This window comes from Barbus barbus (assembly GCF_936440315.1).
Source record: "Barbus barbus genome assembly, chromosome: 28".
NCBI classification, from domain to species: domain Eukaryota; kingdom Metazoa; phylum Chordata; class Actinopteri; order Cypriniformes; family Cyprinidae; genus Barbus; species Barbus barbus.
The window spans coordinates 21,949,895-21,972,986 of record NC_136756.1 but is presented as its reverse complement, the minus strand read 5'-3'; the positions used below and the strand labels follow the sequence as shown (position 1 = coordinate 21,972,986).

Below are 23,092 nucleotides of genomic sequence, written 5' to 3'. Positions count from 1 at the left end.
ATTTAACATATCACACATTTTTATCATAACACTGGATCTTGACAGAATTTGTATATGTTGTATGTTTGGTAACAGCAGTCAAACTGTGTTATTTAGCTTGCATCATACACAATGACACATTCTTTTTTTCTCTGCCAGGAGATCCCCCATGTGTAACCCACCTCCCATCACAAAGACCTCCTACACAGGTGTCGTACCATTACTTTCTATATTTTAAATATTGCCATGCCATTTTAACAGCAGTGTTATTTTAGTATTGTTTATATACAGATATAGTATTGTTAACATTTTTTATTTTTATTTTTATATTTTCAGTTTTTTTATGTGCTTTTATCATTTTTATTAGTTTTAAATTACTTTTTATATTTCTATAGTAGCTTTTAATTTATTTTTATTTCAGTTTTAATTTTAGTACTTTGAATAAAACAGTTAGTTGCGGAGGCACGACTTCTCATTTTAATTTAATTTTATTTGATTTCAGCTTTATTTCAATGATCAAAATCATCAATTATCATTGAGTTCACATTTTATCAGATATATGATATATTGTAAAGAGCACTTTCTCTGAGTTTTTCGGTTTGTTTATTGTTAGGATAAGGGTTGTTTTAATTTGTGGAGAACTGTTAGGCACTGTCTGATATGAGGGATCATGTTGTCTTTGTGTGGCACCTTCAGTTTTGTCTATACCAGCATAAGGGCAACCTCCAGACATCACATATCACAGTGTGCATGTCATGTACTCTGAAGCGGATAAGAAAAATTAAATCATACGTCATAATAACCTCTATTCCCAAATTAAAGCTTTAAAGATACTTTTTGCTCACTTTAATCGTTTGTTCATGCTTTATAGAGCATCCTGGGATATGACAGTGTCTTTGCCATAATCATGAGGCACTGCTCATTGTATTGATTAGCTTCTGTTTGTGGTCCATTTATAAGGTGTGCAAAGAAAAGCTTGTTTTGAGATGCAGGTGTTTGACCTAGAACTGTAGTACAGAGCGCTTGCTGGATGTTTAGCATGAGCAGAATGTTCAGCTGCAGAGATAAAAAGCACCAGTGTTATAGATTTATAATATTGATTTGTACTAGAGGCAGTGAGCAGATGGACACATTATACAATTTAACTCCCCATGCTGAGTTTAGATGTCATGTGACCACTAAAATTGTCAGAAGACCCTGGTGGGTGTTGAGTGTGGATTGCTTAAATATCCATATACCTTAATGTAGAATAGGATGATGACGCCTGCAGCTGAAGATACGACCTGGTCACCAGAAGGCTAAAATCCATGAAAGAGGTGATCTGTAAACTATCACCATTATAGCTTTAAGCAAGACACTTAGCTTCATGTTGTCTCTCCCTAATAAATGTGCTGTAAGTTGCTGTGGATAAAAGTGCCATCTAAATGACTAATTAGTGGGGCTTGCTATGGCATGATTCCTAAAATCATGCAGCTTGTTAAGAAGAGGTGTGATCAGACTTGCGCAGGCAATAAAACAAGTGATTAATAGACTTACACTGAAGCAGGGACCAGAGCCATATTTACAGACCAGAATACCACAGGGAAGAGGGCTTTTTTTTAAACTTTGGGCCAGTAAGGAATCATCTAGCAATCCAGAAGACCATAGAAATAGGGGATATCAAACCTTTTTATACTAAGGACCCAAATATAATCAAATTGTGAAAAATCTGCTTCCTAAAATATAAAGCCATATATTTTAAGTGTAAGAAAAGTGTCATGCTATCAAGACAACATGTTGTTAAAAAATAAATAATTGGCATTTATGTTGTCATTGTAAATTCTTAAAATATTATCTAGAAAATGTTATTAATTTAAATGAATTAGTAATAATTTAAATGTATTTATATAGCACCTTTAACCATACATATTGGTCTAAAGCCTCTTTTTTTATTTTCAGACTTTTTATTTCATTGGAAATTTTGTACAGACCCACTATTATGGCCGTTTGAAAACCCTTGCCACTGAAAATGCATATGAACATTAAAAAAAACAAACTAGAAAAACTGTTCACTTCAAAATATATAATCTTACTCGCATTAAGTTGCATTTTAGTAAAATCTTAGTCTAGTTGCAATTTACACAAATTCTGTTCACAAATGGAGGATAAAGATGTGATCAAACAGACTTTCACTGCATGTTTATTTTTTATCTGTACCTTTTTAAGGTAGTTTTTTTGTGATTTCTAGTGTATCCGAACAAATTCTCAAATGTTTTGATGAGGATTTCCTTGCTGACATGGTAGCGAGTGCCTGTGACTCAGATTAGAGGAATCCAGTCCAGCTTTTCGCCACAGCTCTCCTGTCTATGGAGCCAGTGCCCTCTCATGAGCTGGTGTATGATGTCGCGCTAAGCACGAGAAGAATGTCATTGACGTCAGTGCAGTCTCTTTCAGAGAAAGTGGCACCCCAGCCCTGTGTGCTTCACCACACATGCAAAGAGAGAGACACACACAGACAGGCAATGAATAAGATAATGTGTGCTTTGTTAAAGGAGTGTACATGTGGCACATGCATTCTGTCTAGCTTTGTTTTCATAGTTGCTTCCAGTAATCAACATGTCTAGCATAGCTGCACTGACGTCTGTTTTGTAAGTCTTTTGTTATTTTGTTTCACTTCTTTTTATACCCTCATATGGTCATAATAACCTTTCTCGAAAATGCACATGCAACAGATGTTTTGCATTTCATAAAGGGTACCATCTCAGCAAACTTGAAATGCTGACCACAATTTCATTACTAAATTATTTGCAATCTTTATAAGCCTAAATCATAAAGCTTCATCTCCAAGAACAAAAACAAAAAACATTGGACACCTCTAACCTTTCTCAGACTGTCAGCTGTGAAGGACCTGAGCTCCTCAGCTCCAAATCCTGTAAAGTTCATGTCAGGTTTTAGCTGAAGTCCTCACTCTCCTGCATGCAGCGGCACTGGCAGGCTTTAGGCTTCTGTTTCAAGAGGAAGCTCGGCTCACGTTCGGCTAGCGACGCTCCACGGCTGCCCCGTGCTCGTGCAGGGCATCCACCGCTCTGAGAAAAGGGGACAGGCAGATGCGAGCACCTTTGTTCTGTTTTGCAGCAGACTGGAAACAGGAACAAGTCACTCATCTGTTGGAGTCAGCCCTCTATATGCTTTGCGTTTGTGCTCGTATGCGTGTATGAGCGAGTATACGTGTGTGTTATTGTTATGACACTATGCCTGTATGCTTTGTTATGGGTCGCATGCTCCTAGGGGCCACCGCACGCTCCTCTGCTTCTTGGATGTAGACCGGCATCTATCACACAGAGATGGGCCTGCCCACAGCAATGACATTCTCCCTGTCCCGAGATGAGAGGTTTGACTCCGGGCTCCTCGACACGTAGGACTATAGATTCTGCGGTGACTGTCGTTTTGTTTGTGAGCTGCGTGATTGTTGGTTTGTGTGGTCCCTTTGTATGTTTTCGTAAGGGATATAGTGTTCCCCGCTTCTCACAAGATCTGACTCCCACTCCTGGTCGTTACGGTGCCTCGTTTGGATTACGGTGTTTTTGGAAACCTTGTTTTTTGGCTCGATTTGGGGCCCCATCATTCACTGTGGAGGGCTTCAGCACAGCATGAAGAATCACCCATGCGTTCTGTCGGGATATCCCAACATGGCGGTCTACAGCAGTTTGGGCCCTCTGCTGGGAGCCTCAGATAGACCCCTAAAGCCTCTGAGATCTGACTCCTTGCCTCCTTCTCTTCCTCCAGAGGAGGCCTACCAGAAACTGGCCACAGATACCCTGGAGGAGCTGGACTGGTGCCTCGACCAGCTTGAGACCCTCCAAACCAGGCATTCGGTCAGCGAGATGGCATCCAACAAGGTAAGAAGATCTAGGCGTCTTGGGTTATTTGTTGCTTTTTAGAATTCCCTAGGATAGTCCTGCAAGTTGATGAAGTGCAATTATTGTCTCAGGTTTTCAGTTTCCACTCACAGTCACAAATGGAGCTCACTCACAGTCACAAATTAAATTTTTATTCATTAAATTTTTTTATTTTATTTTATTTTATGCTGAATTATTTTGCACTTGTGTACAATGTACAGTTATGATATAGTGCCTTAAGATCAAAAGACTATTTTAGGATATTGCAAATGCTTTTTGTTGTTTGTTGAATTCTGGTAGACCTGATCATACTGTGATTGTAGCCTTGTCAGTATGAGCATGAGATGATGAACATATGTAATAAACAACTAAACTGTTTAGATGATTTAGATCATTGAGTGTCACTATATGGTCATGCTTTGGTGTCTTTTAAGCAGTGCACTGGTTGCAATAACAGCAGCAGAATCGTCATTCAGGCTGCACTGAGCATGCTCGCAGTCTCCAGCAAGGCCCCAGTACACATACAGCATGCTAATCAGCATGTAGTGTATATCCTGTCTAGTCCACTCAGCCACAACACCTTATTAAAAAAACAAGATTTGAGATGCTTCTAATATTTCTTAGACAACCGGGCTAAAGGTCTGACAGAGGTGACCAGACATAAGTAACAGAAGCGTCAAATACTCACATTTTCATACGTCTCACTCGACCGAACCCCCCCCTCCTCCCTTTCCCTCCTCAATACCCAGTATCCATGGAAACGCACAAGGTCTGTCAGTTTGCTTTGTTGCTTTAGCTCAATAGCAATAGTGGCGTATCCCGTATAAAACTGCCTCACACTCGCCACGCAAGTGTTATATCCTACTGGACTGTTATAAATAACACTGTTTTCATGTTGTGTCAGAACAGAAATAGTTAGACTGTTATAAAAAACATTTTTAGTTATTGTGTGGAGATGTCCAGCTGCCATTGTTTTTATGAGTTATTAGCAGTCAGTGTTTATATTAGCCTGGGTGCTTGAATACATTTTCCATTTCAGTGACAGAAAAACATATCTATTTCATCATAAGAATTCAATTTTGATCTGTTTTATAACTCTAAAATTGAATTTTTCAGCTATAGGGATTAATCTGAAAGACAGTTTCAAGCAGAACTGCAACTTTTTTGATCAAGCAGTGATATCTGGGTAGCAAATCAGTTCAGGTACATCATTTATATGAAATATTTCAAGGCTACATATTTTCATGTGACCTTATGCTATCAACAAATAATGAAAAAATAATGATTTTTATATTATGATGTAAAAATTATTTTATAAATATTATTTAATAATACTATATGCTTTATATTTTTATGTCTTATTTTTATATCTTATTATACTACTACAACCAAGCTGGTTCAAAGTCAAAATAATGCTTCAGTAAAAAGCATGTTATATTACTGCTTTGTTTTTAATTTTATTATATTATTATTTTAATTTCATGCAATTTTTGGGTTAGTTCATATATTATTATTAACAATAGTCATTTTTATTGGATGATTTTGTGTTTCAAGTCATTTTACTGTAAGTTCATTTTGATTACTTTTGATTTCATTTAACCTGCTTTCATGTGACTGTTGGACAGTGTCACTTTAGGAAAATGTGCAGTTTACATGCTATCTGATCTGGTATTTTGTCAAATTGAATTTGTTTTATTTTTGTATTGTTGACTATTTGCTCATCTGAATTGCATCTGGGAAATGCTTTTTTTTCAAAGCTGTATGCGTGTTATGGATATTGGAGTTCTGAAAACTTATGCATCATTGTAATTAATCAAAGAGTGCTCAATGGCTATGTTGTTGCTGTTTAGTCTGCTGAAATAGTATATGTGCAGTTTATATTAGAATAAGAATTATGTTATTTTGACCTCAACATTATGCTATTTTGAGCTCACAATTTATAGACGTCATCAAATCCCTTGTAAGTTCAGAAGAAATAATGAATGAACGTTGCTTTTGATCTACAAGGCATATTATTAAACTAGAGGGATGGATTCAGGAACAAATCATTATTTAGGCCTCTGTCCCAGAAAACACATTTTCAAGGAATCACAGCTACAAATTGTGTGATATCTTTCCATTTTTTGCTGGAAGACGTGTTTTAACACCCTCTAGATGTTCCAACAATAGAAACACAGTCACCTCTGTCCAAACGGACCCGCAACAGCCTATTACCGTCGCCTCATCTGCTCCAGTAAAGCTGCAAATTACTCAGCATCCCACTAGTGGTACATAGGGACCAGAAGTGTGAAATAACCCCTGACCATGTTCTGTCAGCTCCACTGCCTCAGCTCTTTATTTGCTGCCATGCAGTACGTATTTCTGCCACCGGCTCTGTCCAGCTCAGTGGAAAGATGCAGGTTTTGGTACAATACCTCAGTGACATGTTTCTAAAAATGTACGAGGCCTACAGGTACTTTTTTAGTCACTTGCTCTCTGGGTACAGTGTGGTTTTGGATAGTAGGCCATTGCAAGTCTATTACACAGTTATCATACATTTGGCTAAATACTTCAGGCCCTGACCATATATTTATGTTATATTGCATATAGATTGCTGTTTTTTATGACTTGAAAATTTTAGTATTTTGCCAATTTGACAGAATTCTGTTGATAGAAATATGCAAGAATAGGAAGAGGCATTATTTTGTATATAGCCATCATATATATTTGCATTTTTGTATTTTTATATTTATAATGTATATGTTTAAAATGCATATTTTATCATAATTAGTGCATTTTAGTTGAATTAATGAATTAAATCAATTAAATTGAATATAATTGTATTATTTACTTACATATATATTATTTTTATAAAATGTAATATACAGGTGTCATTTTTAATGATCTTGCCATAGGGCAGGGCTAGTAAAAAGTCTAAACTACTGGACCATTGAAAACATTTGATTGTTTAGCCCTTAGAAACCTTTTTTTCCCCAGTTACAATCAGTAATAGAATAAAATGGCACATTTCGCGGCATAGTTTTTGCTTTATTCAAGGGCTCATTAACAATTTACCAGGACAAATCTAGCACGGCATAATCGGTTTGTTTTGTTCTTGTTCATATCACATATGTTCTCCATTGACTCCCCTCTGTGGATTTAAGTGAATGAACTTCACTGAATATTTTATGAGTCTGGCTGACACAATGTCCACTTCCAAACCTCACGTCATGTCATGAAGATTACCTCACCCCTCCACACATACACCTGCATCTGTCCACACACACATATGCGCATATTCAAACATGACATGAACATGCATTAGTCCAAACCACACATAATGACTGTGTGCCCTTTTGGGGAGCTATCTGCTGTACTAAAGAGCTCTCGTACAAAGAAACACATCCTCCAACTGAGCTGCAGACATCTAGAGGGTGAAGTGGGAGGGGTCCTGAGGAGGAAAGCACTCCCGGAGGATTTACATGCGAGCTCGGCCAATCGGCTGCAGCGATGAGCTCATTCTAATCTGAAGGAGCCGCCTGATTGGCAGGGCTGTAGTCAGAGGCTCTCACCTGAATGATTGTGTGAAACGCAGCCTTATTTGGAAGCTGTTAACTGGGCATATTTTCCTTCAAAGGCGCAGACATTTTTCAGTCTATTTGGTTTGAGTGCGCAGCTCACGGATAGATGCTGTCAGACAATGCCGTGGCTTCTTCACGCCCTCCTCTGTCTTAGAAGGAATCTTGCCAGGTTTCTTAACGATGGAGTCGGCCGTCGCAAGGAATGCCTTGGAATTTCTGGACTTTTCACATGGGGTTTAGTCTAATATCATAACCCTAGTTCAGGAGGATTTCAAAATAAATGGAGCTTTGAGATTCTCTCGCTGAGCTGTTTTTGTTCGTCTTACCTATCAGCCAGTGTTTTCTAATCTCATCTGCTATCTGGACTTACTCATTCAAAATGCCCGAGGCAAATTATTTGCTGTCAGTTTCTTGGGGATACATTAAGGTAAGCTAATTAATCATGAAATACTGTGTTCTTATATTGGAATGTGGTTGGATGGGCTGTTATTGTTTATTACTGGTGTTTAGTACGTGGTTACATAAAGAACAAAGGTTGCATAAAGAAACATGGATAAAGAAGAATGGATTTGTTAATTAATGGCATTTTGTATTTTTTGATTAGATTATATATATATATATATATATATATATATATATATATATATATATATATATTAAAATCAGCATTTTATCATAATTACAGTGCTTAAAAACCTAAATGTTCCTTTTTTAAATTTCTATTCTATGCTTTGTCGTTTGTTTGTGCTTTCCTATTTTCGTTTAGGCTGTATCACTATTTGAACCAAACTACTATAAAAAGCACCAGCACATCATGTGCTGTCTCTGGGCTGTTTTACTTGTTTGTTTGTGCACATTAGCAAGTTTATTTTTGAGCATGCGGTGGTTTTCATCTCTAGCTGGTGTCTGCAAATCTTGCTAGAAACGGGGAAAGAGGTATTTTGTTTTGTGGCGTCTATCTGGTGTGACCCAGCAGGTCGTTTTGACCTGACATTCTCAACAGTGTGAGAGGATGCATATGTTTTGGGTTGTTTGGAGGACTGAAACCATGGTGTATCTGCCAATAGATTGCGACACAGCTGACAACAGAAAATCCATTAAATGATTAAAAAAGGTAAAATGGTGTCTAGAGCAGTGAATAAAAGAGGGGGTGTTTGGACAATGGTGCTAAAATGTTACACAACACCTCCACACTAGATGTTTTTACTTGGATTTTTTTTTTTTTTCATAAATAATTATGGATCCTCAAAAAACAGTCAGACTTTTTTCACACCAAATATGTCTAAATCTAAAATAATAATAATAATAATTTTCCTTGTTTGTTTATCTCTCAACAGTTCAAGAGAATGTTGAACAGAGAATTGACTCACCTCTCAGAGATGAGCCGATCTGGTAACCAGGTGTCTGAGTTCATCTCCAGTACATTCTTAGGTGAGTGTCCCACAAAAACCATAATAAACATATGAATGTTTACATTGAGTGTAGAATACAACTGTACTGTTATGTGGCAACATGCATAGCATTTTTAAATGAACAAATGAGTTAAAGCATTTTGACTGGAGGAGGGCAGCTGTGTGAATTTTTTTGGGGAAACTCAGAGAACTAGAACAACTGAAGTGCTGATTATGAGCAAAAAGCAGGTCAACAGCAGCTCTGTAGCCTGACGGTCATGTAGCTTAATAATCAGCCACATGTGAGACCATTAAATGACCATAGCCCACTATTCTTTTACAAAAATTTCTAGAACCTTCTATGAGTATTTTCTGTTTCTCTAGACAAGCAACACGAGGTGGAAATGCCAACGCCCCAGTCCCAGAAAGACAAGGAGAAGAAGAAAAGGCCGATGTCCCAGATTAGTGGGGTAAAAAAGTTAACGCACAGTTCCAGCCTTACCAACTCTAACATCCCTCGGTTTGGAGTTAAAACTGAAACAGAAGATGAACTGGCCAAGGTAATCTTAAAACATATATTAAATAATAATACAAAAAAATATTCAGAATTTTTGTTATAATGCTATTATAATGTCTATTTTAAATAAATGCTGTTATATTGAACTGTCTATTTATCAGAGAATCCAGAAAAAATGTCTTGCTGTTTACACAAAAATATTAAGCGGCACAACTGTTTTCAAAATTGATAATAAGAAGAGCACTAAATAAGCATAATATTATGATTTCATCATGAATTTGATCATATGGCACTGAAGACTGGAGTTATGGCTGCTGAAAATTCAGCTTTCATTTAATTAAATTTTTTTGTTTATTAAATTTTAAAACAGAAAAATAGAAAAGTTATTTTAAATTGTAATATCACTGTTTTACTGCATTCTTGATATAATAAACGTAGCTTTGGTGAGCATAAGAGACTTCTTTCAAAAGCATTTAAAAAATATTGCCAACCTCAAACTTTTTAACGGTAGTGTATAAAATAAAACAGCTATAAATTAGAGATGCACAGAAAACTTCAATGAAGAAAATCAAACTATATGTGTTTCACTTTGTGTCATTTCAGGAGCTTGAAGATGTGAATAAATGGGGCCTTAATGTCTTCAAAGTGTCAGAATTTTCTGGGAACAGACCTTTAACGGTTATGATGCACACAATATTCCAGGTACTTTTTTTACAGTATTCGTTCCCTCAAGCTCAAGTGTGCTTTAATGTCTTTTCCTGCTAACAAGGACAAACCATATGGGTTGTCTTTCTGTAGGAGAGGGACTTGTTAAAAACGTTTAAAATTCCCCTCGACACGTTTATCACCTATCTGATGACTTTAGAGGACCATTACCATGCTGACGTTGCCTATCACAACAACATCCATGCTGCTGATGTCACACAGTCCACTCACGTCCTGTTATCAACCCCTGCCCTTGAGGTATGATACTGCTGTCCCAGTATGCAATGCTGTTTCTTCTGATTGTTGATGAGAAAAAAGTGGACTACGATGTGAGCTTTTAGAAAATCTTTTTGTCTGTTATTTTCAGGCTGTGTTTACAGACCTTGAAATTTTCGCTGCCATATTTGCCAGTGCGATACATGATGTTGACCATCCTGGCGTCTCCAACCAGTTTCTCATCAACACTAGTAAGTCTCTAGCTCTAAGAACATGACACTTTACTATTAAACTTTCTTTTGCTGCTGTGACATTAAAGGAATAGTTTACACCAAAAAGGAAACCTTCTGAAAATTTACTCGCCCTCAGGCCATCCAAGATCAGTTTGTTTCCTCATCAGAACAGATTTGGAGAAATTTAGCATAACATCACTTGCTCACCAATGGATCATCTGCAGTGAATGGGTGCCATCAGAATGAGAGTCCAAATAGCTGATAAAAGCATCACAGTAATCCACAAGTAATCCATATGTCTCCAGTCCATCAATTAACGTCTTGTAAAGTGAAAAGCTGCGTGTTTGTAAGAAACAAAGATTTTTAAATTTGTTGCTTCTGACTGTTTTTTTCTTTCCTTTGTGAACGGTGCTTGATCTGTTTATATTTCTCTCCTGATTCAGATGGATGACTTTTTCATCTCGGACAGCAATATTATGGATAAAGTACTCGTATTTTAGCTACAGTTTGTTATGGTAATTGATGGACTGGAGTGGTGTGGATTACTGTGATGTTTTTATGAGCTGTTTGGACTCTCATTCTGACGGCACCCATTCACTGCAGATGATCCACTGGTGATCAAGTGATGCAATGTTAAGTTTCTCCAAATTTGCTTTGATTAAGAAAATCTCTTGGATGGCCTGAGGTTGAGTATATTTTCAGCAAATTTCCTTTTTTTTGTGAGCTATTCCTTTAAGACCTCTGTTATACTTTAAAATTCAAAGTTGCTATACATGGTCCAGGTTGACTGGGAAAAGTCTAAATACTATACTAAATCAAAAAAGCAAACCCTATTCCCGTTGTATCCGTAAAGGAACATCACGTGGTGTGCAATGTTTTTCACAGCTGTTAGAACCACTTTTAGCTTAATCACGGTTGTTCAAAGTAGCAGACCCGCACAAATCAATACGTGTTTAAGCTGTTATCACGTGCAGCAAGTGGTCAATCGGGCGATTTTCACATGCTATGGTTGCATGTGCTAGGTGGGCTACATGTGTCGGTGAATCACGAAGCTCACGTGTCCCACCTACACAGCTGGTAAAATCCCCTCAATGACTAATGGAGGGACCAGTAGTGCTTCTCACAAGCTCAGCAGAAACTTGAACACAAGAGGAGGATGCATGTTGTTCTATATATATGCTGCTGTTTTTAGCCGTTGAACGAGACATTTTGATGAATCTTTACGCAGTTCTGAAAGGTCAAGCTCCAAAAAAAGCACCATGAAAGTGGTTCATATGACTTGTGCGCTCTTTTCAAGCAAAACCGTAGCCTTCCACTAAACTGAAATTTATTATTTAGGTTGCTAATACAAGAGCTGTCGAGTTAGTACAGTATAGAATTAATTGTGCCGCCTCCTTTTTTTCTCTCTCATCTCAGACTCTGAGCTGGCCCTCATGTATAATGATTCGTCTGTGTTGGAGAATCATCATCTGGCTGTAGGTTTTAAACTGCTGCAGGAAGAGAACTGTGACATCTTCCAGAACCTGACCAAGAAACAGAGACAGTCACTCCGCAAGATGGTCATTGACATTGTGAGTCACGATGTTAAATGTGTCGTTGGTCTATAGTTTAGCTATAATTTATCACACTGGACTGTTTTTGCAGTTTGATTGCACTGATACTTGTAATATGGAACTAAACTTTCAATTTATGTGAAAATTGGTTCTCTTCAGCTACGTAAAATTGATGCTCATCCATCTTTTTTTGCAGGTTCTGGCCACAGACATGTCCAAGCACATGAATTTATTGGCGGATCTGAAAACCATGGTGGAGACCAAAAAGGTGACCAGTTCTGGGGTATTACTGCTGGATAACTACTCTGACAGGATACAGGTTGGTCCTTTTATTAAAACTCATATTGTTTTGTAGATATGGCAATAAAGAGTATACATATATTTTATACATACTTTTACTTTATTAATTTAAAAACATTAATAATTTATAAAATTTTTGTTACTTAAAATGTAGTAACAAACATTTAATTTGAAGATAGCAATGTGAAAATTATTATAAAGTGCTATAAATGAATTATGAAGCTCCATGGCTGAGGAGTCTGGATGGGGGTCCCTGGGTTTAAAGGTTAACAGCCTCTGCTCTGAAGAGTTTAGCACCCAAATTTGAATACGATAATATACTTCTGAATATGTAAATGAATGTAAATATTTGTTTGAATGTCTCAGGTCTTGCAGAACATGGTGCACTGTGCAGACCTCAGTAACCCCACCAAGCCGCTGCAGTTGTACAAGCAGTGGACGGACCGCATCATGGAGGAGTTCTTCAGTCAGGGGGACAGAGAGCGGGAGCGCGGCATGGAGATCAGCCCCATGTGTGACAAGCACAACGCTTCAGTCGAGAAGTCCCAGGTGAGCCAGCTCAGGGTAGATAAAGATGAATGAAATAATGGAACACAAAATAATCAAGCTTATATATTTCATATATATTTACATAACTCTATATTATGTTCCTTTATAATTTTTTACCCATTTGTTATTGTTATTTTTGTGTATTATAATTTATGACAGCATAAATCCCATGACTCCCATGGAGTTGATGTTATTATATAAGCTATATTGTTGGGGAAAAAAAGATTATGAATTATTATCTTTTAGGTAACGCTTTATTTCGATAGTCCATTTTAGACATTCTACTAACAGTATGTAACTTTGCAACTACATGTCAACTAGCAGTCATTAGAGTATTAGTAGACTGTCTGCTTAATATCTGCTAACATTTTATTTTGATGGCTCCACAACATACAACATACTGACTATGAGAAACTTTGCAAGTATATGTCAACTTATTCTACTAACCCTAAACCTACCCTACTGAGAGTTAGTAGACATGTAGTTGCAAATGAATGAGAATTAGTTGACATGTAGTTACCAAAGTTACTTATAGTTAGTAGAATGTCTAAAGTGGACTATCGAAATAAAGTATAACCATATTTTATTTCAAAGAAACAGTAAAGAGGTTATTTTGTCCATGCATCAAATGGTTAACCTTTTTGAGAATATACGTTTGGGGTTGGTAAGAATTTTAATGTTTTTGAAAGAAGTCTCTTATGTTTACCTGCATAAGACTGCATTTATTTGATCAAAAATACAGTCAAAACAAAAATAGCTTGAAATATTATTATCATTTAAAATAACTGTTTTATATTTTAATATGTTTTAAAATGTCATTTAATCGTTTAATGGGAAAGTTGAAAAGCAGCCATTATTCCAGTCAAGAAACATTTAATATTATTATCAGTGTTCAATATTTTGGAACTTGTAATGCATTTTTTATGTTTCTTTGATAAATAGAAAGTTCAAAAGAACAACATTTTATTGAAATAGAAATCTTGTGTAGAAATGTCTTCACTCTTAATCAATTTAATGTGTTCTTGCTCAATAAAAGTATTAAATTACTGACCCCAAACATTTGAGTAGTAGTGTATATGCCAGCTAATTAATAAATCCTTTTAAATACCTCAGAAGATATTATGTAAAAACTGATAACTCAATATATTGTGTATTCTATAAAACTTTTTACCACAGTAGACAAACCTAGTCTTTCAAAAGAAATGATAAATTTTTCTCTTTCTCTTTTTTTCTAGGTGGGCTTCATCGATTACATTGTGCACCCACTGTGGGAGACGTGGGCAGACCTGGTGCACCCAGACGCCCAGGACATCTTGGACACGCTGGAGGACAACAGGGAGTGGTACCAGAGCACCATCCCCCAGAGCCCCTCTCCATCGCTGGACACCAGCAGCGAGGGCCGACGCACCGCCGGCCAGGAGAAGTTCCAGTTTGAGCTGACTCTGGAGGAGGACGGAGAATCCGACACGGAGAAAGACAGCGGAAGCCCTCCTGATGAAGAGGAGGAGGAAGATGAGGAAAACAGCTGCAGTGACTGTAAAACCCTTTGCACACAGGACTCCGAATGTACAGAGATCCCCCTGGACGAGCAGGTGGGGGACGCACAGGAGGATGAGGATGAGGAGGAGGAGGAGGAGGAGGACGAGGACGAGGACGAGGATGAAGAAGACGAGCAGGAGGAGGAAAGGGAATTATCAGAACCCTGTCTTTTAGAGGAGGAAGAGGAGGAGGAGGAAGAGTACACTGCCAACACATAACACAGTACGACACGGCACCAGAACTTTTTTATATTAGAGATGAGAAACACTTATTTATGGTTAAGATATTCGTTTTTTTCATATGTCGTTCAGAAGTTCTTTTTAAATGTCTGCCTTTAACCTGTTTTTTATTTTTCATTCCTCACTCTTTTTTGTGTTTTAACCATTTTTACACTCAGGAATATCTTTTCCACTCCCACCTGTCATTCATACAGACAAACTAAACAAATGAAAGGTTAAAAAGCTTGACTTGTATTCCTGATTGTGAGGTACTTCTATATTTTTTTTGACTGAAACAGTATTTTAGAAACATTTAACTTAGAAAGCAGCTGTTTTTCACCAACGAGACACTATTTTTTCCTGTTTATCTGAAGGAAAGTGGCAATTCGAAGCATTTTAGCAGACAAACACTTTAGAAGTGAATACTTCATGCTTTGAACTTCATGTCTTCCTGATGCCTTGAATGTGTTATTAATCTGGATTTAGCTGTCTGTTGTGTTTGTGTATCAGTCATTTGAAGTGAATGGACATGGTACCAAAGTGAAAAGAACTCGTGAGACACTATTTTCACACTGAAAATACTCATTTTCATTTTAATGACCATATTTGGGGTAAATATGGTAATTTCCAATTTTTTTGTTTTTCTTTTATTTGTTGCATCCAATCCAGATCTGAAAATAATTTTAATTATTATTTTTTTTTTAACAAGAAGTTGCTCAGTTTAATAATACCTAATTATGACCATATTTCAACTTTAAAAAAAAATGTATTCCCCCCAAGAACAACAACTTTGTTAGAAATCTGTTATGAAATAATAGCTTGAATAAGCCTTAAATGTTTTTGTTGCCTATCATTGTTGTCTATCAATGGAGTAAAATGAATCCTGATTATCACTTCATGAATTATTATTATCATTAAATAATAATAATCGTATTATTACGTCCCTGGCCAGTTAAACAGAAAACAACTGACATAAATGATCAAGCTCAATTTAGTGCTTTCTGTTGTTACATGATGGGACAATCAGCTTCAGTGCAAAGCCTCATTGTAAGTGTGAATCTAGTTGCACTGTACTTTTTCATTTCAGTAGTTTGCTTTCCTTTTTATTTTTGTAATTAGTATTTATTTTGGATATTTTTGACATTGCCAAATGCAATGATTTTAATTGCTGCTTTACTCATCTCTGTCATCTACTGTACAAACATCCTCTTCTTTTTATATTACGTTCATGCTAGCATTATTTATTAATGCTCTTTGATGTGCTTGTAGCATATTAAAGTGTTTTAATCGAACTGTAGCATCGGCAGTGCAGGCTTATGAGTCCGTTTTCCTTAACATATTATTTTAATTATACATATGCAGTAAATATACCTAATCAAATGTACAAAATTCTGTATAACATCGAAGCCTTTTGAAACTACCCCTTTCTCGTTGCTTTCTATTTAAAACTCATTCTGTTGCCAAGTTTGCTTTTTTTATTAGTAGTTGATATTTTTTTAACCGTCTCCATTCTCTACATTGTTTTTCATTTCTCTCTGTTTACATGTATTTATTGTGCTGTACAGTACATGTTGTTAATCTTATCATGTGGTTGTAAATGATTATATCATCCCTTTTGGTGATGGTGTTGTATTATGGAACTCTTACTGAGAGAATGTTTGTTATTCTTAGTATGTAATGATCCCATTGATATGTGTCTCTAGAGAGATTGCGTAGAGAAAGGGAAAGCCAAATTATAGTCATTACTGTGTTTATTTTTCATTTTTTCTTTCTTTTTACAAGAAAGTGGTTCCGTGGCCTGAGGGTTGTGCCTTACAGATAGCTCTTTAGATTTTATCCTCTTGCTGCACTTAAGAAACTACTGGCTGGAAATTGACCTAGATGTGTTTGTCGTGTTCCTCCTGTTTATGTGGCATAAATGCTTCCAGCATAAAACAAAACAAAAAACTAGACAAAAGTTGTCAGACCTCATCGGACAGGGTAAAAGCAGGCCAGTGTGATTGGTTTGGGTTTGCGACCAGCTGTAAGAACCTCCATCCTATTTCCGTCTATGCTGTGTTCATCTGACTGAGACATTCGAAGACATTTGCGTTTCATGCAATATGAGAGAAAATATCTTTCTGTTTGGGGGAAAACAGGGCATTTTGATTTCCAGATCCTTCACAAAAAGCCCGAATGCTCAATTTGGGACTCATTTTGACACATATACTGTAGATTCTTATTGACCCTAAATGGATGAAATCAGTGCGTCCTTCTCGTCTCTTTTTAAATCATGAGAAAAATACACAAACAGAATTTGACAAATGATATTTAGGGATAACTATTTTTTTGTTATGTGACTTGAATGACAAAACTTGTCTGGAGGTTTCACAAGACCGTGTAGTTGTTTATTGGACTCCTTGTTTATTGCAGTCTATTGGATAGAACTGTAGAAATACATTTACATACGAAAACTGGTAAAATCTAATAAAAATGTTTTTTTATATGCACCAAAATAAAAGCATGGGTTGACTCTATGATGCTGTCTCTTGTTTCCTCTGAAAATAACCTGTAATCTTTCTATAACCAAATCTATGATTTGTTTAGCTTTATTTTATTCTTAAATTAATTTTTTTGACTCAATAGCAGCTATCTGTACGGTACCATGTGAAAGACTGGATCTAGACGAGAACCACTTCAAGGCCACGTTTATTTTTCTCATACTTTTTTTTAGCTTTCGCAGTCATTTTCTGTACACACATCACACACAAACATATCCAACTGACTCACCAGCAAAATGCGAGTACAACATCCTCTCAATCTATTACACATATGTTAGACAAGTATAGAATTTATAAATTTGCAGAAGTTTATAATTCCCCTGAGAGACATGGGAATGATTGCGGAGCATCTAAAGTTCAACTCCTTTCTGCTTTTGCTAAAATGACTAATAGGAGAGATATTGCAGTGCAGGGAATACAGGTACACTAACAAACCCTGAAAAAAGACCTGTATATTGGTATAATGGCATAAAAGCAGGACAAGGTTTGACACTTGTGTTTGGCACAATCTTGCTAGTTTGCTATGTCATTAACACCAAAAAACTAGGCGTTAAAGCCAGGTCAAAGATTTGAGGTTCGGTAACTTATTCTGTGTCAGAAGACAGAAGCTTGGCAACAGCGCTCGAGCCACAGAAGCAAACGGCCTGGACGGTGATTTGGTGAACACTAGCAGCTACAGTCAGACTGCTGCGGGGGCGTCGGGTTGTCCGTCAGTCTGGTAGTGGGCGTTCCTGTGGTAACGGCAGGGTCGGCCTCAAGTGTGTCTGACATCTTGTCGCAAATGATGTCTACCAAGCGTTCAAAAGTCTGCTTGATGTTGATGTTGTCCTTAGCGCTTGTCTCAAAAAACTCAAATCCTTTTTGGAAAGAGATTGGTAAGTATGGTAAGTAAAGGGAATACACACCTAGCTTTCAAGAGTTTGGGGTCGGTAAGATTTTTAAAGTTTCTCATGCTCATCAAGGCTTCTAATATTAAATTTGTCATTTATTCATGTAATTTATTAATGTGATTACTCCAGTCTTGAGTGTCACATGATTCCACAGAAATCATTCTAATACATCAATTTGATGCTCAGGACAACATTATTATTATCAATATTGAAAACAGTTGTGTTTCTTAATGTGTTTGGGGAAACCGTGATACATTTAATGAATAGAACATATAACATTATTTGATATAAATCTTTTGTAATGCTATAAATGTCTTTTCTTTCATGTTTGATCAACTTACTGTGTTCCTTTCAGAATAAAAGTATTGATTTCTTTAAAATCTTTCTAATCCCCTAACAATATATTTGCTCAAAACTAACCAAATTGAAAAATATATATCATATATAAATACATATATTGGATCGGCAGTATCGGCATTGGATATCGGCTAAAATGAGTTAAAAAATATTGGATATCAGCAAACATCCAATATTGTGCATACTTTATATATATATATATATATATATATATATATATATATATATGTTTGTATGTGTATATATACAGTATATGCTGTATATATATATATATATATATATATAATTTATTTATTTTTTTACTCACCCAGCTGTTCTGCTAGCAGTCTCCCGCTGTCCACAGAGACTATCCTCTCCTCCTCCATGTCGCATTTGTTTCCTGCGAGGATCACCTGGGCATTGTCCCAAGAGTATGTCTTAATCTGGGTCGCCCTGACACAAGATGAGACAAAAGCCAGCTTGTCATCAGTATAAATGCCACTGATACATTCTACAACACAAGATGTGCCAGACTCATACCAAAACCTTTGACAGTTTTATTGTATGAATATGTCATCATGCCACACGGAATCAATGGAAATGTGTCGAACACACTTCTTCAGATTGTGTCCCTCTCTGTTCCTGTTTCTCATCTCTACAGCAGCAGGTTCCTTGCATTTTCTAATCAAGAAATATAATGGCACTTTATTACTACAGTGTATTTTGGGGGTATTTGTACTCAAGTGATATAATTTCCTTCAAAACCACTTTAAGTATTGTGTTTCGCAGGTCATTATGACTAATTTTTCTCTTGTACAAAAAGCATTTTTCATTTTACTAAACTAACAAGATAAATCAAGCTCGTGTAATTTAGAGGAACAGTAAAATATTTTTCACACATTGCTATTGTATGGCTTCAGAAGACTTGAAATACAGTTCACAACTTCCTTTCTAGAAAGTCACTGGAACGACATGAAGATGAGTAAATGATGACAGAATCTGCATTTCATTTGTAATAAAACTAAAATTGCTGAAATTATACTTTGGACCATTTTGAGCACTGAATCATTCTAAACTAAAAAAAAATATTTTATTTACTTTAAAAGTTACTTTAATAAAATAATTTCTTAAAAGGTTGGTTCACTCAAAAATGAAAACACCCTCATGTCATTCCATGCTAATATGAGTTTCTTTTTTTCTGTGGAACACAAAAAAGATATTTTAAGAAAAGTGGGCTTTACCAATGCTCTTCAAAAAATCTTCCTTTAAGTTCTTATACAAGTTTGGAATGACATGAGTTAATAATTACATAATTTTCATTTTTGCATTAACTATCCCTTTCAGTTTGGTTTTGTTAAATTAAGAAACATTTTTTAAATTTAAACACTTTTATTCTCATGTTTTGGCTTAGACACTACAAAGCAAGTGAAGTTTTGCCACAAACCCATGGTTAAGTGATATTGCTCTACTTTCTATTTACTCTTTGAACTGTGCTCTACTTTATAAAACATTATGATATGTTCCCGATATGATTCCTGACGTTCATTTATAGATTCTGACTCCAGGATCGACAGGCATGAATGTCTCACGCTTTCAGGCAGATGGAAACTGCAGGATCACCTCTGCAAACCCACACAGTGAAAAGCTCATGAATACTTCTGTTGAAGGCAGAAGCTCTGGTTGTCATAATGCACAGTGTAAGCTTTAAATCCACTTACCAGTCCTGTACTGCAGCAAAAGACTCCTCATTAGTAATGTCATACATTAGGATGAAGCCCATGGCCCCTCTGTAGTAGGCAGTGGTGATAGTCCTGTACCTTTCTTGCCCAGCTGTGTCCTAAAAAATAACAAGACCAGCATTATCTTATGTAAGAAAGTAGCCTAAAAAAGGAGTATGCCTATGTTTTGTGAAGTTAAAGAAATTATTGAGTTAAAGAAATACCTCACCAAAAAATTAAAATTGGCTCAAAATTTACTCAACCTGAGGCCATCCAAGATGTAGATGAGTTTGTTTCCTCATCGGAACAGATTTGGAGAAATTTAGCATTACATCACTTGCTCACCAATGGATCCTCTGCAGTGAATGGGTGCCGTCAGAATGATGATAAAACAGCTGATAAAAACATGTAATCCACCTGACTTCAGACCATCAGTTAACATCTTGTGAAGAGAAAAGCTGCATGTTTATAATAAACAAATCCATCATTAAGAGTTTTTTTTTAAACTTCAAATTATTGCTTCCAGCTAAAATAGGAGTCCTCCATTCATTATATGGCTTTCTCTTGTGGAAAAGGTTAACTGATGGACTGGAGTCGTGCAGATTATCGTAATGTTTTTATCAGCTGTTTGGACTCTCATTCTGACGGCACCCATTCACTGCAGAGGATCCATTGGTGAGTAAGTGATATAATTTCTCCAAAGCTGTTCCGATGAAGAAATAAACTCATCTACATCTTGGATAGCCTGACGGTGAGTATATTTTTAGTCAGTTTTCATTTTGGGGTGAATTATTCGTTTAATTTAGTCTGGGACAGACAGTCAATACGACAAATGCGTGAAATGAATGAGCGCTCGAGTCTGAGAAACGATCAAGACGGTGGTTTGTCACCTCTAAAAGTAGCAGCGCTGTCACTGAAAGACTAAAATAGCTAAGTGTGCCACGATCTGATGAACAGATCAGTTTTGCTGATGCTGACTTAAAGGCCTAGATAAGGTGACAATGGCTTATGTTCTCTTTCCATAAGCCAGTGTTAATCATCAGCCCATGTGATATTTACATTGCACCATATGTGATTATCCAACCCTGCAATGCTTTACCTAGCGTGAAACATTGATGCTGAGTTATAGAAGATTTAAAGTCTGTGTGGTTTTTGCGGTCGATGTGAGTGAAAGAAATTACCCAGATCTGAAGCTTGATCCTTTTGTCGTTCTTATAGACAGTTTTCACCTTAAAGTCGATGCCCACCGTACTGACAAAGGCAGATGTGAAAGTATCATCAGCATAGCGGAAGAGGAAGGATGTTTTTCCAACGCTGCTGTTCCCAATGATCAACAACTTGAACATGTAATCAAAGTTTTGATCAGGGTTCTCCTTTTGTTTGTTGTCTTGCGTAGCAGCCATCTGTGAGAACACAAAGATATAGTGTAATAAATAGATCAAAGGTTTACAGCCTAACAATATTGTGTAAACTCTTAATATGGTCGAAATGTAATTATAGTATGTCATATGTATTATAAATAGAGAGAGAGAGAGAGGGAGAGGCCTTCTGGATTTCATTAAAGGCTCAGTTCTCTCTGTGTTTTTAAGCAGGCTCCGTGTGTTAATCTGTGAAATTCAGCACCAGGAGCTGTCCACGGCTGTGTACTGAAGCCTACTGAGTGTCCTACAGCATTTTTGACTAAACCCCAATAATCGCATCTTTAATATTAGTAACTCAAATGTAATTTGTAAGTTTAAATGTTAATGTATTTTGCTCTAGTTCTGAACTATAATGTATACACACACACACACACACTCACAAATAAACACATTTTGACTCTATTTTTTGACTTTATTTAAAACTGTAACCTAAAAAGTCATCATCATGTTTTAGAAACTTTATGTGCTCAAAATTATCTGAGAAAATTGCGATTAAATTGTTTGAGAGGCGCGTGCAAACGCGGAAGGTGCCTATGATACACTAACAATGTTGTCTAGGTAGGCAGCTCAGTAGGTTTTGAGGCGCAGCCTGTGTGTCCTTCCGTGTCTCTTTTCAGTCAAGCCCTGGATATTAAACGCTAATAGTCCTTAAACACCTAATGCTTTTAATATATAAAAACTATATTTGAAGTGGACCATAGATAAAGAGACATTTGAGCTGTAAATGAGAGCATAACCAGCATGCTTATATTCACAATATCCCTACATGGATGTTTGAATTAGCAGCTCCTATGAATAAATGAGCTTTTACGGCTGATTGCTTTTGTCGTCACTGATGTTGCGTTTCATAAACCTTTCAGTATTATGCACGCGGTCAACTGACAAATCTCTTTAAACTACACTTATATTTTTACAGTATGACTAAATTAGCCATTTCTTTTTCTTTTTGCGTGGCTCCATTACGACCAAACAGCATTATATATAACGCTGTTTCTCACTTACCTTTCCATATAACTCCATTGTTTTAACTATAAATAAAACCAATACAATAAACGCAGCTTGATTCTTATTTAATCCTTATAAATTATAGTTTTTTTCCGTTTTGGAGAGGTGGAGTCGGCTGTTGGGGTAAATGTTGGATGCAGTGATGCTCGCAATGGACGTCAGCATACACTCTCACCCTCCACCCATTCATCCCACATCCGCCCAGAGTGTGAGTGCGGTCTGCAGACAGCAGAGGGCGGCCGTGCTGCTCTCTCTCAGAGCATCTGATCATTCACTACATCCTACATTTGTGGATTTCATTATGTGTACAATATATAATACATAATATTACAATTATTACAAACAATAGACAAGAATGAACAAATGTCAATGAATAAAAACGACTGAACATAATTGGGGGAATAGTAAGCAAAAACATTATAGAGCATATTGTGAAATTCAAAAATATTAGTTTTCATTATATAATAATATCCTTTAATAATTTCAGTTATTGTAATTTAATCTGGTAAGTGTTTCGCTTGGTCCTGCTTTCATGAATTGTTTT

At 36.5% G+C, this 23,092-nt stretch overlaps 2 protein-coding genes across 3 annotated transcripts in view; one reads left to right on the top strand and one right to left on the bottom strand.

Annotated features, from left to right (window-relative positions):
* Nucleotides 1–17,154, top strand: part of LOC306848078 (3',5'-cyclic-AMP phosphodiesterase 4D-like) — a gene marked incomplete at its 5' end in the record, with an annotated part of 114,631 nt that extends 97,477 nt beyond the window's left edge. For both annotated transcript variants that reach the window (XM_079382407.1, XM_079382408.1), the window contains 11 exons: nucleotides 139–188; nucleotides 3,745–3,857; nucleotides 8,755–8,848; nucleotides 9,193–9,368; nucleotides 9,929–10,027; nucleotides 10,124–10,288; nucleotides 10,398–10,497; nucleotides 11,896–12,050; nucleotides 12,229–12,351; nucleotides 12,699–12,881; nucleotides 14,117–17,154. In XM_079382407.1, coding sequence (XP_079238533.1) covers nucleotides 139–188; nucleotides 3,745–3,857; nucleotides 8,755–8,848; nucleotides 9,193–9,368; nucleotides 9,929–10,027; nucleotides 10,124–10,288; nucleotides 10,398–10,497; nucleotides 11,896–12,050; nucleotides 12,229–12,351; nucleotides 12,699–12,881; nucleotides 14,117–14,638 — 1,780 coding nt within the window. In that variant the 3' untranslated portion in view covers nucleotides 14,639–17,154. The remainder of the gene's footprint in view (nucleotides 1–138; nucleotides 189–3,744; nucleotides 3,858–8,754; nucleotides 8,849–9,192; nucleotides 9,369–9,928; nucleotides 10,028–10,123; nucleotides 10,289–10,397; nucleotides 10,498–11,895; nucleotides 12,051–12,228; nucleotides 12,352–12,698; nucleotides 12,882–14,116) is intronic.
* Nucleotides 17,155–17,310: 156 nt separating this feature from the next.
* LOC306847996 (ras-related protein Rab-3C-like) lies at nucleotides 17,311–22,732 on the bottom strand. Its single transcript, XM_079382293.1, has 5 exons — nucleotides 22,546–22,732; nucleotides 21,304–21,525; nucleotides 20,123–20,241; nucleotides 18,733–18,857; nucleotides 17,311–18,035 (listed from the first exon to the last, which is right to left on the bottom strand). The coding sequence occupies exons 1-5, from the start codon at nucleotides 22,561–22,563 to the stop codon at nucleotides 17,845–17,847; spliced, it is 675 nt and encodes a 224-aa protein (XP_079238419.1). The 5' UTR covers nucleotides 22,564–22,732; the 3' UTR covers nucleotides 17,311–17,844.
* Between the last annotated feature and the right edge of the window lie 360 nt (nucleotides 22,733–23,092).

Excerpts from the sequence above, each read along its gene's own strand:
- LOC306847996 (XM_079382293.1), bottom strand. Across the intron at positions 20,242-21,303 it reads GGATCAAGCTTCAGATCTGG|GACACAGCTGGGCAAGAAAG; the intron begins GTAATTTCTTTC and ends GTTATTTTTTAG. Across the intron at positions 18,036-18,732 it reads ACTGCTAGCAGAACAGCTGG|GATTTGAGTTTTTTGAGACA; the intron begins GTGAGTAAAAAA and ends CTTTCCAAAAAG.